We start from the raw sequence: 16,381 nt of genomic DNA, 5'->3' as shown, positions 1-16,381 counted from the left end.
CGAGTTGATGATCTGCCAGCAGCACCGGATGTTGGTCTCCCTGTGCATCCCCAAGAGCAGCCCATAAATCAGGGATCCTCGGTTACTCAGCTGTTGGGCATGAGTATTGATACCGTCCCTTCCATCCTGCTCCACACCCTCTCTGCGAACTCAGTGTACAAGCTGTGGTTCACAGACTCCTCCTCATTGCAGTCCTCCCGTGGGCAGCAGGGTGTGGAGATGACGTCCCGGGCATACAGGAGGGCTCCTCTCACCGCCAGCCAGGCGAGGTCCTGGTGCCTGTTGGTGAGGTCTGGCGATGAGGCATTTTGCCAGATGAACTGGACGGTCTGCTCAGGGAACCACCCCACTGTGTCCATCACGTCCTTCTCCCGCAGGGCTTGCAGGACATTACGTGCTGACCACTGCCTGGTGGCCCTGTGGTCAAAGGCAGGGGACCCCAACCTTTCTGGCACCGCAGACCGGTTTAATATTGACAATATTCTTGCCGACCGGCTGGCCGGGGGCACCTCTGTGCGCGTGCATGATGTGTGCATGCGTGTATGTGGCGATTCTTTTCTACAAATCGTGTTTGGCGATTCTGTTCAGTGAAACTACACTGTACATACATTATTTCTACTTTATATAGGCTGTGTATTTATCATATCATTCCTGCTTTTACTATATGTTACTGTTTTTTTAGGTTTTAAGTGTTATTTGGTATGATTTGTTAGGTTATTTTTTTGGGTCTGGAAACGCTCAAAATTGTTTTTCCATATAAATTAATGGTAATTGCTTCTTTGGCGTAAAGCATTTCAGCACGAAAAAGTATTTTGTGTAATTCAAATACAATTCGCCCAAATAAAAGGCCACAAATTGGAAGTACAATCTGAGCTGTTTTTTCTCCAAACGATTTAGTAGGTAGATCTTGCTTTTCACTGAGGACGAGGTAGGGGATCTTGGGCTTAAAAAGGTTGGTGACCACTACTTTAAACCATCGCACACCCAACACAGCCATGGGCATTTCCCAAATATCACAAACCATTCAATAATAACCAGGGTTGAACCCTGCCCAAAATCTTCTTACTGCAGAACCAAAACGGTCTGTTCAATCACCAGACTTGCTGAGGTCAAAACACTATTAAATGAATTTGAGGTAAACTGCAGGGGAATGGGAGAAAAAAAATAAATTCAGCTGGAACCCCTACCACCTTCCCTTAGCATACACATCGAACAAATAGACCCATGGTCTGCAGCACTCCCATTGATTCAGATGTTGCTCTGAAGAGCAAAGCTCTAGTTCCAAAGTTTCGGTGACATGCGGGGAAATGTTCAAGCTTGATGGGCAGCCTCCTCCCACATGGGCTAATGGATCTCAAAACTGTTTAACCGTATCCAACAAATGCTCATCAGCTGCTAGCATGGAGATGACTGCAGTTATTGAAGAATGTGCACATCTCAGCCTGTTACGTTGCTAGAAATGCTTTGCACACTGAGCAAAGAGAACAAAGATATAGAAATGATCACTGACTCAAGACCCATTCAGCTTTTCATGATTATCAACTGGTACGAATATTGCTGCTGAGGGCTTGAGTATAGTTCTAAAAATAAAAGGGAAGTATAACATAGCAAAGAAGAGTGGGAAGCCGGAGGATTGGGAAACGTTTAAAGAGCAACAGAAGGTAAATAAAAAGGCAATATGTGGAGGAAAAAAATGAGGTATGAAGGTAAACTAGCCAAGAATATAAAGGAGGATAGTAAAAAGCTTCTTTAGGTATGTGAAAAGGAAAAAAAAATAGTTAAGACCAAAATTGGGCCCTTGAAGACAGAAGCGGGTGAATTTATTATGAGGAACAAGGGAATGGCAGATGAGTTGAACAGGTACTTTGGATCTGTCTTCACTAGGGAAGACAGAAACAATCTCCCAGATGTAATAGTTGCCAAAAGAACTAGGGTAATGGATGAATTGAAGGAAATTTATATTAGGCAAGAAATGGTGTTGGATAGGCTGTTGGGTCTGAAGGCTGATAAGTCCCCAGGACCTGATGGTCTGCATCCCAGGGTACTTAAGGAGGTGGCTTTAGAAATCGTGGAAGCATTGGTAATCATTTTCCAATGTTCTATAGATTCAGGATCAGTTCCTGTGGATTGGAGGGTGGCTAATGTTGTCCCGCTCTTCAAGAAGGGAGGAAGAGAGAAAACAGGAAACTATAGACCGGTTAGTCTGACCTCGGTGGTGGAAAAGATGCTGGAGTCAATTATAAAAGATGAAATTACAACACATCTTGATAGTAGTAACAGGTTGGTCCGAATCTGCATGGATTTACAAAGGGGAAATCGTGCTTGACTAATCTTCTGGAATTTTTTGAGGATGTAACTATGAAAATGGACAAGGGAGAGCCAGTGGATGTAGTGTACCTGGACTTTCAGAAAGCCTTTGATGAAGTCCCACACAGGAGATTAGTGGGCAAAATTAGGGCACATGGTATTGGGGGCAGAGTACTGACATGAATTGAAAATTGGCTGGCTGACAGAAAACAAAGTAGCGATTAACGGGTCCCTTTCGGAATGGCAGGCGGTGACCAGTGGGGTACCGCAGGGTTCAGTGCTGGGACCGCAGCTGTTTACAATATATATTAATGATTTAGATGAGGGAACTAAAAGTAACATTAGCAAATTTGCCGATGACACAAAGTTGGGTGGCAGTGTGAAATGTGAGAAGGATGTTATGAGAATGCAGGGTGACTTGGACAAGCTGGGTGATAGGGCAGATGCAGCTTAATGTGGATAAATGTGAGGTTAAACACTTTAGTGGTAAGAAAAGGAAGGCAGATTATTATCTAAATGGAGTCAAGTTAGGAAAAGGGGAAACACAACGAGATCTAGGTGTTGTTGTACATCAGTCACTGAAAGCAAGCACGCAAGTACAGCAGGCAGTGAAAAAAGCTAATAGCATGCTGGACTTCATAACAAGGGGAATTGAGTATAAGAGCAAAGAGGTCCTTCTGCAGCTCTACAGGGCCCTGGTGAGACCACACCTGGAGTATTGTGTGCAGTTTTGGTCTCCAATTTGAGGAAGGACATTCTTGCTATTGAGGGAGTGCAGCGTAGGTTCACAAGGTTAATTCCCGGGATGGCGGGACTGTCATATGTTGAAAGATTGGAGTGACTGGGTTTGTATACTCTGGAATTTAGAAGGCTGAGAGGGGATCTTACTGAAACATATAAGATTATTAAGGGATTGGACACGCTGCAGGCAGGAAGCATGTTCCCGCTGATGGGTGAGTCCAGAACCAGAGGCCACAGTTTAAGAATTACAACAGAGTTGAGGAAAAACTTTTTCCACCCAGAGAGTGGTGGATGTATGGAATGCTCTGCCCCAGAAGGCTGTGGAGGCCAAGTCTCTGGATGCTTTCAAGAAAGAGATGGATAGAGCTCTTAAAGATGGTGGAATCAAAGGTTATGGGGATAAGGCAGGAACTGGGAACTGATCGTGGATGATCAGCCATGATCACAGTGAATGGCGGTGCTGGCTCGAAGGGCCGAATGGCCTAATCCTGCATCTATTGTCTATTGTCTAAATGTCTGAAATGCTGTGAATAAGGCATAACGATACCCAATTTTTGTTCTATTACACAATAAAAGTGAAGAGATTTGCATCCTTATACCTTGGTCATCAAGTAACAGAGACTCTGGCTTGATGTCCCTGTGTGTAATTCCATTGCTGTGAAGATATTCCTGAAAGTAGGCAAAGACAAATATAGATCAGGTATTCTGAATTTACATCTTTTTCTAATTCTCCAAGCCCACAAAATATCAATCGTAGAAATGGAACAGATTTCTGGCAGAATTAGTGACACTAATAAGTCAGATACAATTGCTGGACAATCGGTTCAGAGAATATTTTGTGACTTAATCTGGGTGCACACTAGACTTCCAGTGCCGATATGAAAGTTGAGTATGAAGGCTGGCCTGGAAGAATGATGAAACTTCTGAAGATGCTTTGGGAGGTCACCCATCCATGAACAGCATTTTACTGTCAAAGGGAACTATGGTGAGCTCCAAAATTGATCTCATTTGAAAATTGGGACAAAGCACTGTTAACCTCCTTACTGCTGGTTACAGTGCTAGTTCAATTCTGGCAGACAAAGCTCTTCGAGAGCAAACATGGGCAGGTAAATCCATCTATGATCATGCTCAGTAATGCACGTCGAAATAGAGAAAACTGCTGCTGCACGTCATAAACACTCACTTAAAACAAAGGGATAAATAATGAGGAGCACTTACCACTCCTGCTATCAGCTGCTGGAAAAACCCATCAGCATCTGCCTCGGGCATCCCCACGTCAGGCTCTGTGGGAAGGCAGATCACATTAATCAAAGGCTGAACTTGGGATCAGTTCGCAAATCATTAATATTGTCTGAAATTATGTCATTTTACATCACGCTTAAATTTAATCCCAAATCCCAGGCCTCATTTCACTCAGGTGCCCAAGTAGATGGATTCTCCAACATGCCCTATTTAGCCCACAGACCAAAAAACCTAGGACAACTGAAGCAGCTTACATGCTGAACTTTAAAGCCTGTCCTATTTTGTCCCCGTAACATCTGGAAATGTATTATGTACAACTTCAGATGTTCCATTTCTCCCATAATTTAGTTTTCTGGGTGTTCTATAGGGAGAATGTCTGGGAGTGGATGCCAGCTTTTTCCAGCTCAGGACACAAAGGTGCAATTACTAAAAAACCCACACAAATATATCTGTAAAAGTGACAGCAACGGTATAACCAAAATTATTACAATTAGCCAATCCGTATACAAAACATCTTTAACCCTTCCCCCCTCACCCCAAACTTCTCTATTTTAAACCCTAAGTTTAAGCACAGATCCTACCTATTCTATCAAAGAACTCTCCTCCACTGCAATACTCCAAAAACAAGTATTGGATATGGGCCTCGACGATGCCCATAAAAGCCGACAGTCTTTTCATGGTTCAACATCTTATTGATGCATATTTCTCTCTTGATGTTATCAGGGTAGTCACGAGCATGTGTGGTGTCCACTTTCTTCACTGTCACTGCTTCCTTTGTTCATCGACTAATTGCCAGTTGTACCCTATGATCAAATACAAAACCGTTGTCTACATTGCAAAACTTCTCAATGCTCCATTGAGTTAAATGCATCAGAAACAGAGCATGAGCCAAATGGCTCTTCATCCCCGCTACCCCATGCAATAAGATCATTATTGATCTGGTTTTGGCCTCAACACCACTTTCCAACTCTCTCTCTGCACCTGTAGATTTCCATGTAGTTCCTATGCCTGCAATATATTGTATATTCTATGGCTGTACCACAACTCTTAGTTGAGAATTCCAAAGGATCACAACCCGCAGAAGAAATTCCTGTTCATCTCCTGATCAATGGGAAAACAGTTACTCAAACTATATCCCATTTTCTCAATATCCCCACTTGGAGAAACAACCTCTCAGCATCTTGTCTAACAACACCCTCAGAATCTTGCTTCAGTAAGATCACCTCTCATTCTTCCCTACTCGCTCACCTCTTGCCCCCATACGTGAATCCCCTGATTCAAGTATATCCTTCCTTAAAGACGAGATCTAAACTGTACACAGATCGCCAGGTGTTGTCTCACGAGCTGCCAATAAATTTGCTACAAAGCATCCTTACCTTTGTTATCCATAATCCTTACAATAAAGGCCAACAGTAGATTAGCCTTTCTGCTTATTTGTTTAACCTACACACCACTCTTGTGCTAGAGATTGAGTTTGCACTGCAACATTCTCTAATCACCTCTCTATTTAACCATCAAGTTTTTCATTCTTCTTTCCAGGGCAGGCAGGCAACTTCATATTTTGTTCTACATTATATTTCAAAGGCCACCTTTCTGCTCGTTCACTTAACCTGTGCTCATCACGTTGCAGGCTCTTGTGTACAGCGCATGTCACAAGTTCTGCTAATGTGTCCACTGACACCGGGCACTCTGTCTCTGAAGAGTACTGATAACAGCTGTCTCTGAACAGTACTGATAACGGCTGTCTCTGAACAGTACTGATAACGGCTGTCTCTGACCAGTACTGATAACGGCTGTCTCTGAAGAGTACTGATAACGGCTGTCTCTGACCAGTACTGATAACGGCTGTCTCTGACCAGTACTGATAACGGCTGTCTCTGAAGAGTACTGATAACGGCTGTCTCTGAACAGTACTGATAATCCCAACATCTTGAAAAGACACTGCCCAGAAAGCAGCAATGGCAAACCAGCTCAGTAGAAAAATTGCTGAGCAATCAGTCATGGAAAGGCCACAACCACCTACATCATGTGACACAGCACATGGCGAACGAACAGACAAATATAAACTGGGACCTGCTGACTGTAGGTGATTTAGATGTAGAATTTGTTAGGCGCATCTTAATGCAACATGTGTATTGTCCAACAAGCGGAAGGCCTGTACTGCATCGGGGGTTGGGTAATGAGCCCAGCCAGCAGACTGAACAGTGAACAGAACACCTCCCAACCCTGTCACTATTTCCACCTTCCCACCTGCCCCCTCAGCTGGATCCACCTCTCACTCCTCAGCTCTTGCCCCATCCCCACCCCTCACCTCTCTTCTCTGACTATTTCCCATCCACTCTCAGTCCAGAGGGAGGGTCTCGGCCTGAAATGTTGACGGTCCATTTCCCTCCACAGATGCTGCCCGACCCACTGAGTTCCTCCGGCAGTTTGTTCTTTGGTCTGTATAACCCGTGTTACTGTGGGGAGCGGGATTTTACACCATATTCCCGGTACAATCTCAACAAATCCCAAATGATTGTCACTTTTCCCGGACCATTGGCCCCGCTTGCAGGACAACAGTCTGCCGGTGTTTGCCCCCCAATGTGGTGAAGTCCACTGCTCGCCACCACTGTGGGCACAGACATTTCCACAGATGAGCCCCTCCTGCCCCCACCGGAACAAACATCCTGTTCGCCCCCTCTCTCACCATCTTCATCCTTCCAATAAAATCCTCCCCCACCCATCTTCTGCCGGGATCCCTCCTTCCCACCCAGGGGAGCCGGAATCGCCAATGGGCCGATTGGTCTCCTCCCACCTCTCAGTGAAGGATCAGGCTCCGGCCACAGAAGACACTTCACTAACCTTCTCCAAAAATGTACTTTATTCAGAAATACTACAAAATAAAGTTCTTTACAAAAAAAACATTTGTTGACTGAGTCTTTAGTCAATAGTTATTTACAATAAATCATGCATTGACTCTCAGTCCTTGTTCAAAATAAAGATGTTTACAATATATCATTCGTTGACTCTCAAACCTTAGTCAAGAATAAAACTTATTTACAATAAAATGCCAGGCGTTGACTCTCATTCCTTTATCGAAGTTCCATTACAGTCAATACCTTTCTCCATTTCTAGCCACTCCTGTGACACAATGTTGATTCAACTATCCATACTGCTGATGAGGTGTACACTGCCCATCCGACCCTCCCACTCCCACAGGTGACGAATCTTAAACTGTGGCCCTTCCCCACCGGGCCCTTGCGGTGGCTGCACTGAGTTTCAGTGCATCCCTCAGCACGTACTCCTGCAGCCGAGAATCTGTCAGTCGGCAGCATTCTCCCACGGACATCTCCATGTGCTGGTAGATCATCAAGTTTCGGGCTGATCAAAGAACATCTTTCACCGAGTTGATGATCTGCCAGCAGCACCGGATGTTGGTCTCCCTGTGCATCCCCAAGAGCAGCCCATAAATCAGGGATCCTCGGTTACTCAGCTGTTGGGCATGAGTCTCGATACCGTCCCTTCCATCCTGCTCCACACCCTCTCTGCGAACTCAGTGTACAAGCTGTGGTTCACAGACTCCTCCTCATTGCAGTCCTCCCGTGGGCAGCAGGGTGTGGAGATGACGTCCCGGGCATACAGGAGGACTCCTCTCACCGCCAGCCAGGCGAGGTCCTGGTGCCTGTTGGTGAGGTCTGGCGATGAGGCATTTTGCCAGATGAACTGGACGGTCTGCTCAGGGAACCACCCCACTGTGTCCATCACGTCCTTCTCCCGCAGGGCTTGCAGGACATTACGTGCTGACCACTGCCTGGTGGCCCTGTGGTCAAAGGCAGGGGACCCCAACCTTTCTGGCACCGCAGACCGGTTTAATATTGACAATATTCTTGCCGACCGGCTGGCCGGGGGCACCTCTGTGCGCGTGCATGATGTGTGCATGCGTGTATGTGGCGATTCTTTTCTACAAATCGTGTTTGGCGATTCTGTTCAGTGAAACTACACTGTACATACATTATATAGGCTGTGTATTTATCATATCATTCCTGCTTTTACTATATGTTACTGTTATTTTAGGTTTTAAGTGTTATTTGGTATGATTTGTTAGGTTATTTTTTTGGGTCTGGAAACGCTCAAAATTTTGTTTCCATATAAATTAATGGTAATTGCTTCTTTGGCGTAAAGCATTTCGGCACGAAAAAGTATTTTATGTAATTCAAATACAATTCGCCCAAATAAAAGGCCACAAATTGGAAGTACAATCTGAGCTGTTTTTTCTCCAAACGATTTAGTAGGTAGATCTTGCCTTTCACTGAGGTCGAGGTAGGGGATCTTGGGCTTAAAAAGGTTGGTGACCACTACTTTAAACCATCGCACACCCAACACAGCCATGGGCATTTCCCAAATATCACAAACCATTCAATAATAACCAGGGTTGAACCCTGCCCAAAATCTTCTTACTGCAGAACCAAAACGGTCTGTTCAATCACCAGACTTGCCGAGGTCAAAACACCATTAAATGAATTTGAGGTAAACTGCAGGGGAATGGGAGAAAAAAAATAAATTCAGCTGGAACCCCTACCACCTTCCCTTAGCATACACATCGAACAAATAGACCCATGGTCTGCAGCACTCCCATTGATTCAGATGTTGCTCTGAAGAACAAAGCTCTAGTTCCAAAGTTTCGGTGACATGCGGGGAAATGTTCAAGCTTGATGGGCAGCCTCCTCCCACATGGGCTAATGGATCTCAAAACTGTTTATCCGTATCCAACAAATGCTCACCATCAGATAGCATGGAGATGACTGCAGTTATTGAAGAATGTGCACATCTCAGCCTGTTACGTTGCTAGAAATGCTTTGCACACTGAGCAAAGAGAACAAAGATACAGAAACGATCACTGACTCAAGACCCATTCAGCTTTTCATCATTGTCAACTGGTACGAATATTGTTGCTGAGGGCTTGAGTATAGTTCTAAAAATAAAAGAGAAGTATAACATAGCAAAGACGAGTGGGAAGCCGGAGGATTGGGAAACGTTTAAAGAGCAACAGAAGATAAATAAAAAGGCAATATGTGGAGGAAAAAAATGAGGTATGAAGGTAAACTAGCCAAGAATATAAAGGAGGATAGTAAAAAGCTTCTTTAGGTATGTGAAAAGGAAAAAAAAATAGTTAAGACCAAAATTGGGCCCTTGAAGACAGAAGCGGGTGAATTTATTATGGGGAACAAGGGAATGGCAGATGAGTTGAACAGGTACTTTGGATCTGTCTTCACTAGGGAAGACACAAAGAATTTCCCAGATGTAATAGTGGCCAAAAGAACTAGGCTAATGGATGAATTGAAGGAAATTTATATTAGGCAAGAAAAGGTGTTGGATAGGCTGTTGGGTCTGAAAGCTGATAAGTCCCCAGGACCTGATGGTCTGCATCCCAGGGTACTTAAGGAGGTGGCTTTAGAAATCGTGGAAGCATTGGTAATTATTTTCCAATGTTCTATAGATTCAGGATCAGTTCCTGTGGATTGGAGGGTGGCTAATGTTGTCCCGCTCTTCAAGAAGGGAGCAAGAGAGAAAACAGGAAACTATAGACCGGTTAGTCTGATTTCGGTGGTGGAAAAGATGCTGGAGTCAATTATAAAAGATGAAATTACAACACATCTGGATAGTAGTAACAGGTTGGTCCGAGTCAGCATGGATTTACAAAGGGGAAATCGTGCTTGACTAATCTTCTGGAATTTTTTGAGGATGTAACTATGAAAATGGACAAGGGAGAGCCAGTGGATGTAGTGTACCTGGACTTTCAGAAAGCCTTTGATGAAGTCCCACACAGGAGATTAGTGGGCAAAATTAGGGCACATGGTATTGGGGGCAGAGTACTGACATGAATTGAAAATTGGCTGGCTGACAGAAAACAAAGTAGCGATTAACGGGTCCCTTTCGGAATGGCAGGCGGTGACCAGTGGGGTACCACAGGGTTCAGTGCTGGGACCGCAGCTGTTTACAATATATATTAATGATTTAGATGAGGGAATTAAAAGTAACATTAGCAAATTTGCCGATGACACAAAGCTGGGTGGCAGTGTGAAATGTGAGGAGGATGTTATGAGAATGCAGGGTGACTTGGACAGGCTGGGTGATAGGGCAGATGCAGCTTAATGTGGATAAATGTGAGGTTAAACACTTTAGTGGTAAGAAAAGGAAGGCAGATTATTATCTAAATGGAGTCAAGTTAGGAAAAGGGGAAACACAACAAGATCTAGGTGTTGTTGTACATCAGTCACTGAGAGCAAGCACGCAAGTACAGCAGGCACTGACAAAAGCTAATAGCATGCTGGCCTTCATAACAAGGGGAATTGAGTATAAGAGCAAAGAGGTCCTTCTGCAGCTCTACAGGGCCCTGGTGAGACCACACCTGGAGTACTGTGTGCAGTTTTGGTCTCCAATTTGAGGAAGGACATTCTTGCTATTGAGGGAGTGCAGCGTAGGTTCACAAGGTTAATTCCCTGGATGGCGGGACTGTCATATGTTGAAAGATTGGAGCGGCTGAGTTTGCATACTCTGGAATTTAGAAGGCTGAGAGGGGATCCTATTGAAACATAGAAGATTATTAAGGGATTGGACACGCTGCAGGCAGGAAGCATGTTCCCGCTGATGGGTGAGTCCAGAACCAGAGGCCACAGTTTAAGAATTACAACAGAGTTGAGGAAAAACTTTTTCCACCCAGAGAGTGGTGGATGTATGGAATGCTCTGCCCCAGAAGGCTGTGGAGGCCAAGTCTCTGGATGCTTTCAAGAAAGAGATGGATAGAGCTCTTAAAGATGGTGGAATCAAAGGGTATGGGGATAAGGCAGGAACTGGGTACTGATCGTGGATGATCAGCCATGATCACAGTGAATGGCGGTGCTGGCTCGAAGGGCCGAATGGCCTACTCCTGCACCTATTGTCTAAATGTCTCAAATGCTGTGAATAAGGCATAACGATACCCAATTTTTGTTCTATTACACAATAAAAGTGAAGAGATTTGCATCCTTATACCTTGGTCATCAAGTAACAGAGTCTCTGGCTTGATGTCCCTGTGTGTAATTCCATTGCTGTGAAGATATTCCTGAAAGTAGGCAAAGACAAATATAAATCAGGTATTCTGAATTTACATCTTTTTCTAATTCTCCAAGTCCACAAAATATCAATTGTACAAATGGAACAGATTTCTGGCAGAATTAGTCAGATACAATTGCTGGACAATCGGTTCAGAGAATATTTTGTGACTTAATCTGGGTGCACACTAGACTTCCAGTGCCGATATGAAAGTTGAGTATGAAGGCTGGCCTGGAAGAATGATGAAACTTCTGAAGATGCTTTGGGAGGTCACCCATCCATGAACAGCATTTTACTGTCAAAGGGAACTATGGTGAGCTCCAAAATTGATCTCATTTGAAAATTGGGACAAAGCACTGTTAACCTCCTTACTGCTGGTTATAGTGCTAGTTCAATTCTGGCAGACAAAGCTCTTCGAGAGCAAACATGGGCAGGTAAATCCATCTATGATCATGCTCAGTAATGTACGTCGAAATAGAGAAAACTGCTGCTGCACGTCATAAACACTCACTTAAAACAAAGGGATAAATGATGAGGAGCACTTACCACTCCTGCTATCAGCTGCTGGAAAAACCCATCAGCATCTGCCTCGGGCATCCCCACGTCAGGCTCTGTGGGAAGGCAGATCACATTAATCAAAGGCTGAACTTGGGATCAGTTCGCAAATCATTAATATTGTCTGAAATTATGTCATTTTACATCACGCTTAAATTTAATCCCAAATCCCAGGCCTCATTTCACTCAGGTGCCCAAGTAGATGGATTCTCCAACATGCCCTATTTAGCCCACAGACCAAAAAACCTAGGACAACTGAAGCAGCTTACATGCTGAACTTTAAAGCCTGTCCTATTTTGTCCCCGTAACATCTGGAAATGTATTATGTACAACTTCAGATGTTCCATTTCTCCCATAATTTAGTTTTCTGGGTGTTCTATAGGGAGAATGTCTGGGAGTGGATGCCAGCTTTTTCCAGCTCAGGACACAAAGGTGCAATTACTAAAAAACCCACACAAATATATCTGTAAAAGTGACAGCAACGGTATAACCAAAATTATTACAATTAGCCAATCCGTATACAAAACATCTTTAACCCTTCCCCCCTCACCCCAAACTTCTCTATTTTAAACCCTAAGTTTAAGCACAGATCCTACCTATTCTATCAAAGAACTCTCCTCCACTGCAATACTCCAAAAACAAGTATTGGATATGGGCCTCGACGATGCCCATAAAAGCCGACAGTCTTTTCATGGTTCAACATCTTATTGATGCATATTTCTCTCTTGATGTTATCAGGGTAGTCACGAGCATGTGTGGTGTCCACTTTCTTCACTGTCACTGCTTCCTTTGTTCATCGACTAATTGCCAATTGTACTCTATGATCAAATACAAAACCGTTGTCTACATTGCAAAACTTCTCAATGCTCCATTGAGTTAAATGCATCAGAAACAGAGCATGAGCCAAATGGCTCTTCATCCCCACTACCCCATGCAATAAGATCATTATTGATCTGGTTTTGGCCTCTACACCACTTTCCAACTCTCTCTCTGCACCTGTAGATTTCCATGTAGTTCATATGCCTACAATATATTGCATATTCTATGGCTCTACCATAACTCTTAACGTGGAGAATTCCAAAGGATCACAACCTGCAGAAGAAATTCGTCTTCATCTCCTGATCAATGGGAAACCAATTACTCAAACTATATCCCATTTTCTCGATATCCTCACTTGGAGAAACATCGTCTCAGCATCTTGTCTGACAACACCCTCAGAATCTTGCTTCAGTAAGATCACTTCTCATTGTTCCCTACACGCTCACCCCTCGTCCCCATATGTGAATCCCCTGATTCAAGTATGTCCTTTATTAAAGACGAGATCTAAACTGTACACAGAACGCCAGGTGTTGTCTAACGAGCTCCCAATAAAGTTGCTACAAAATATCCTTACCCTTGTATTCCATAACCCTTACAATAAAGGCCAAAATTCCATTGGCCTTTCTGCATATTTGTTTAACCTACACACCCTTTTTGTGTGCTAGAGATTGAGTTTGCACTGCAACATTCTCTAAACACCTCTCTATTTAACAATCAGGTTTGTCTTTCTTCTTTCCAGAGCAGGCAGGCAACTTCATATTTTGTTCTATATTATATTTCAAAGGCCACTTTCCTGCTCATCCACTTAACCTGTGCTCATCACGTTGCAGGCTCTTGTGTACTCTGCATCACCTGATAAGCCACTTATCTTTATATTTTCAACAAATTTGAGAACATACATCCGGTCTCCTCAGATTACAACCAATGCATCCACTATCTCTGATGCCACTCATTTGTAAAGTTACAAATTTGTCCTGTACTTTTTCACTGATAAAAATAAAAAAAATCTCTCTCCCTACAGACCTTTGCAATCTGTTATTATTTTCATTATTTAGAATCTGTACCTTCTCATTCCCAATTTTACAATCAGCCTCAAAAACCAACATTACTTTTGGCTTTTTGCTTGTATTTCTGTAAAAACCCCATCAATATTTTTAATAATTTACTCATGTGTCCCACATTCTTTACAATTTTTGTGGCATACCTTGTAGTTTTAAACTTTCCCAGTCCTCTTGACTACCATCAATTAATTAATCCTCATTACAACGTATATTATTTCAAAGATATAGCATCCTAACTTCCTTGGGAATTCTCCACAGATGGTGCACCCTTCTCGTGGGGCGTTTCTTCCTCCAGACTTTTGCTGTAAGTTAAGAAATACCTCCTTAAATGAGTGCTTGCACTAACATCAGACGCTAGAGAGGGCGGGCGGAACAGTTCGACAGGACTATCAGCTGAGAGGAGGAGTATTCATACAAACCAGGTCCGCCTCTCTCATTTGGTTGGTGAAATATCAGCTATTTTACACGATCAGCTATATTCCAAAAGAGCTTTCGCGACGAGGGAGAAAAAGACAACTTCTGTCCAAGATTGAGAGAAATTACACCAAACCTACTTCAAACGTTGGAGAGAAGTAGGATAAATCGGTGTCCTGTAGACAGTCGGTCTAACTTAATAGAGGGAAGACTAGCAGGATCCGAAAGGGTCCGGACAGTTGTGGGTATCGCTTCTCCGCTTTTTGGCTGCATCGTCGCACAGTGACAAAGGCAGTGTACAGCTTACCGCTTGCGTTTTTCTCCGACCTCGGAAACTGCAGAACCATGGCCGGCAAAAACCCCAAGGTTTTTATGGACATCTCTATTCAGGATAAACCCCAGGGTCGCCTAGTGATGGAGCTAAGACCAGATATTGTCCCAAAGACTGCAGAAAACTTCCGTGCATTATGCACAGGCGAGAAGGGTTTCGGTTACAAAGGCTCAACGTTCCACAGAATCATTCCTGGCTTCATGTGCCAGGGTGGCGACTTCACAAAACATGACGGCACTGGAGGCAAGTCCATCTATGGGGAGAAGTTTAAAGATGAGAATTTTCAGCTGAAGCACACGGGGCCAGGCATCCTGTCCATGGCCAATGCTGGACCAAATACAAATGGTTCACAGTTCTTCATATGCGTCACAAGGAGCAGCTGGTTGGATGGGAAACATGTTGTGTTTGGATCTGTGGTAGAAGGAATGGATGTGGTAAAGAAGATGGAGAGATGTGGCACCATGAATGGAACACCAAAAGCCACGGTTAAAATCACTGAGTGTGGGCAGTTGACCTAAAGTATTTGAATTTGGAATTGTACTGTTTAAATAAAGTGTGATTGTTTGGAACTCCAAAAAAAAAACACAAAAAAAAAACGTCCGGTGCTGCTGGCAGATCAGCTCGGTGAAAGACGCTCTTTGGTCGGCCCGAAACTTGATGATCTACCAGATGTCCAGTGTAGACAGGAAAACCTGGATCAGGGGTCGATGGACCGGACCGTGAACCGGAATACCGTCTTTATGGACCGGACGATGACAACATATTTTGGTCTTGTTCTATACAGGAACAGTACTGGATGTCAGTTTTTTCGACAATTTCTAAAGCACTTAAAATTAATTTACAATTTAGCAAATTAACTGTACTTTTTGGAATAATTCCTCAAAATATCCGTGATATCTCTATGTCTGACCATCATGTTATTGCATTTGTTACATTGATAGCTAGGAGGGTCATTTTGTTGAAGTGGAAGGATACATCAGCTCCCACTTTGTCGCAATGGTTCTCTCAAGTGATGCTATGTCTTAGTTTGGAGAAAATTAGAAGTCGAACCTTTGAACCTTTATTTGATTTTGAGAAAAGATGGGGTTCATTTGCTCGTTATTATCATTTGAGTTAATTGATAGATTTCCTCCATGATCTAATTGTAAATTTTTGGTATATATTTTTTTTCTTGCTGGCGGTTTGATGTTTATTTTTAGAGGCTTTTTGTATGACGTATGGCTCCGGGTTGAACACCTAATGGGGTTTTATCCCAGATTTTCTGCTTAGTAGTTTTTTTTTTAATTATCAGCAACATTTTTCAATCTTTAAAATAATGTTTTTTTCCTCTAGACATTGTGTTGCTTAATTTGATGTACTCGTGTTATTTTTGAATAATATAATAATAATAAAAAGATTTGAAAAGAAAAAAGAAAGAAACTGCTGAGATACAGTCGGCTAAGAGCCAAGTGCTGATAAATGGGACCCGTGTAGAATTGATGAAGTTCCTGTCTCTTTCTCCATTAATGTTTCCTCCTTACAGCAAAACTAACCCTCTCACTGTGTCAGAATCAGTGATTAAATCCGGCCCCAAACACTGTGCTTTCAGCCCTGCACATTGTAACTTGAACCATCTCACTGAGGGTCTCATGGAGACACAACCCCTGCCCTCTGCACATGTGATCACATCTCCCCTGCTTCTGACATGTCAAATAACCTCAGAATGGTTTTCTGATTCAGTCTGAAGGTTATGGTACATTCAGCTCATCATCAGACCTGACAAACCATGTCTTCCCACAGCTGGTTCCACCTGTTGGTGTGTCCTCTTTCCTCCACCTCCAGAGAAGCTGCATCTCCA

General features: G+C 43.4%; 1 protein-coding gene across 1 annotated transcript; it reads left to right on the top strand.

Annotated features, from left to right (window-relative positions):
- Positions 1 to 14,216: 14,216 nt before the first annotated feature.
- LOC140207081 (peptidyl-prolyl cis-trans isomerase-like) lies at positions 14,217 to 16,140 on the top strand. The gene has a single exon (XM_072275400.1). The coding sequence runs from the start codon at positions 14,559 to 14,561 to the stop codon at positions 15,060 to 15,062; it is 504 nt and encodes a 167-aa protein (XP_072131501.1). The 5' UTR covers positions 14,217 to 14,558; the 3' UTR covers positions 15,063 to 16,140.
- Positions 16,141 to 16,381: the final 241 nt, after the last annotated feature.

The sequence above is a fragment of the Mobula birostris genome, chromosome 13 (genome assembly GCF_030028105.1).
Source record: "Mobula birostris isolate sMobBir1 chromosome 13, sMobBir1.hap1, whole genome shotgun sequence".
Classification (NCBI taxonomy): Eukaryota; Metazoa; Chordata; class Chondrichthyes; order Myliobatiformes; family Myliobatidae; genus Mobula; species Mobula birostris.
Note: the sequence above shows the minus strand (reverse complement) of the source record. Positions and strands in the feature narration are given on the sequence as shown.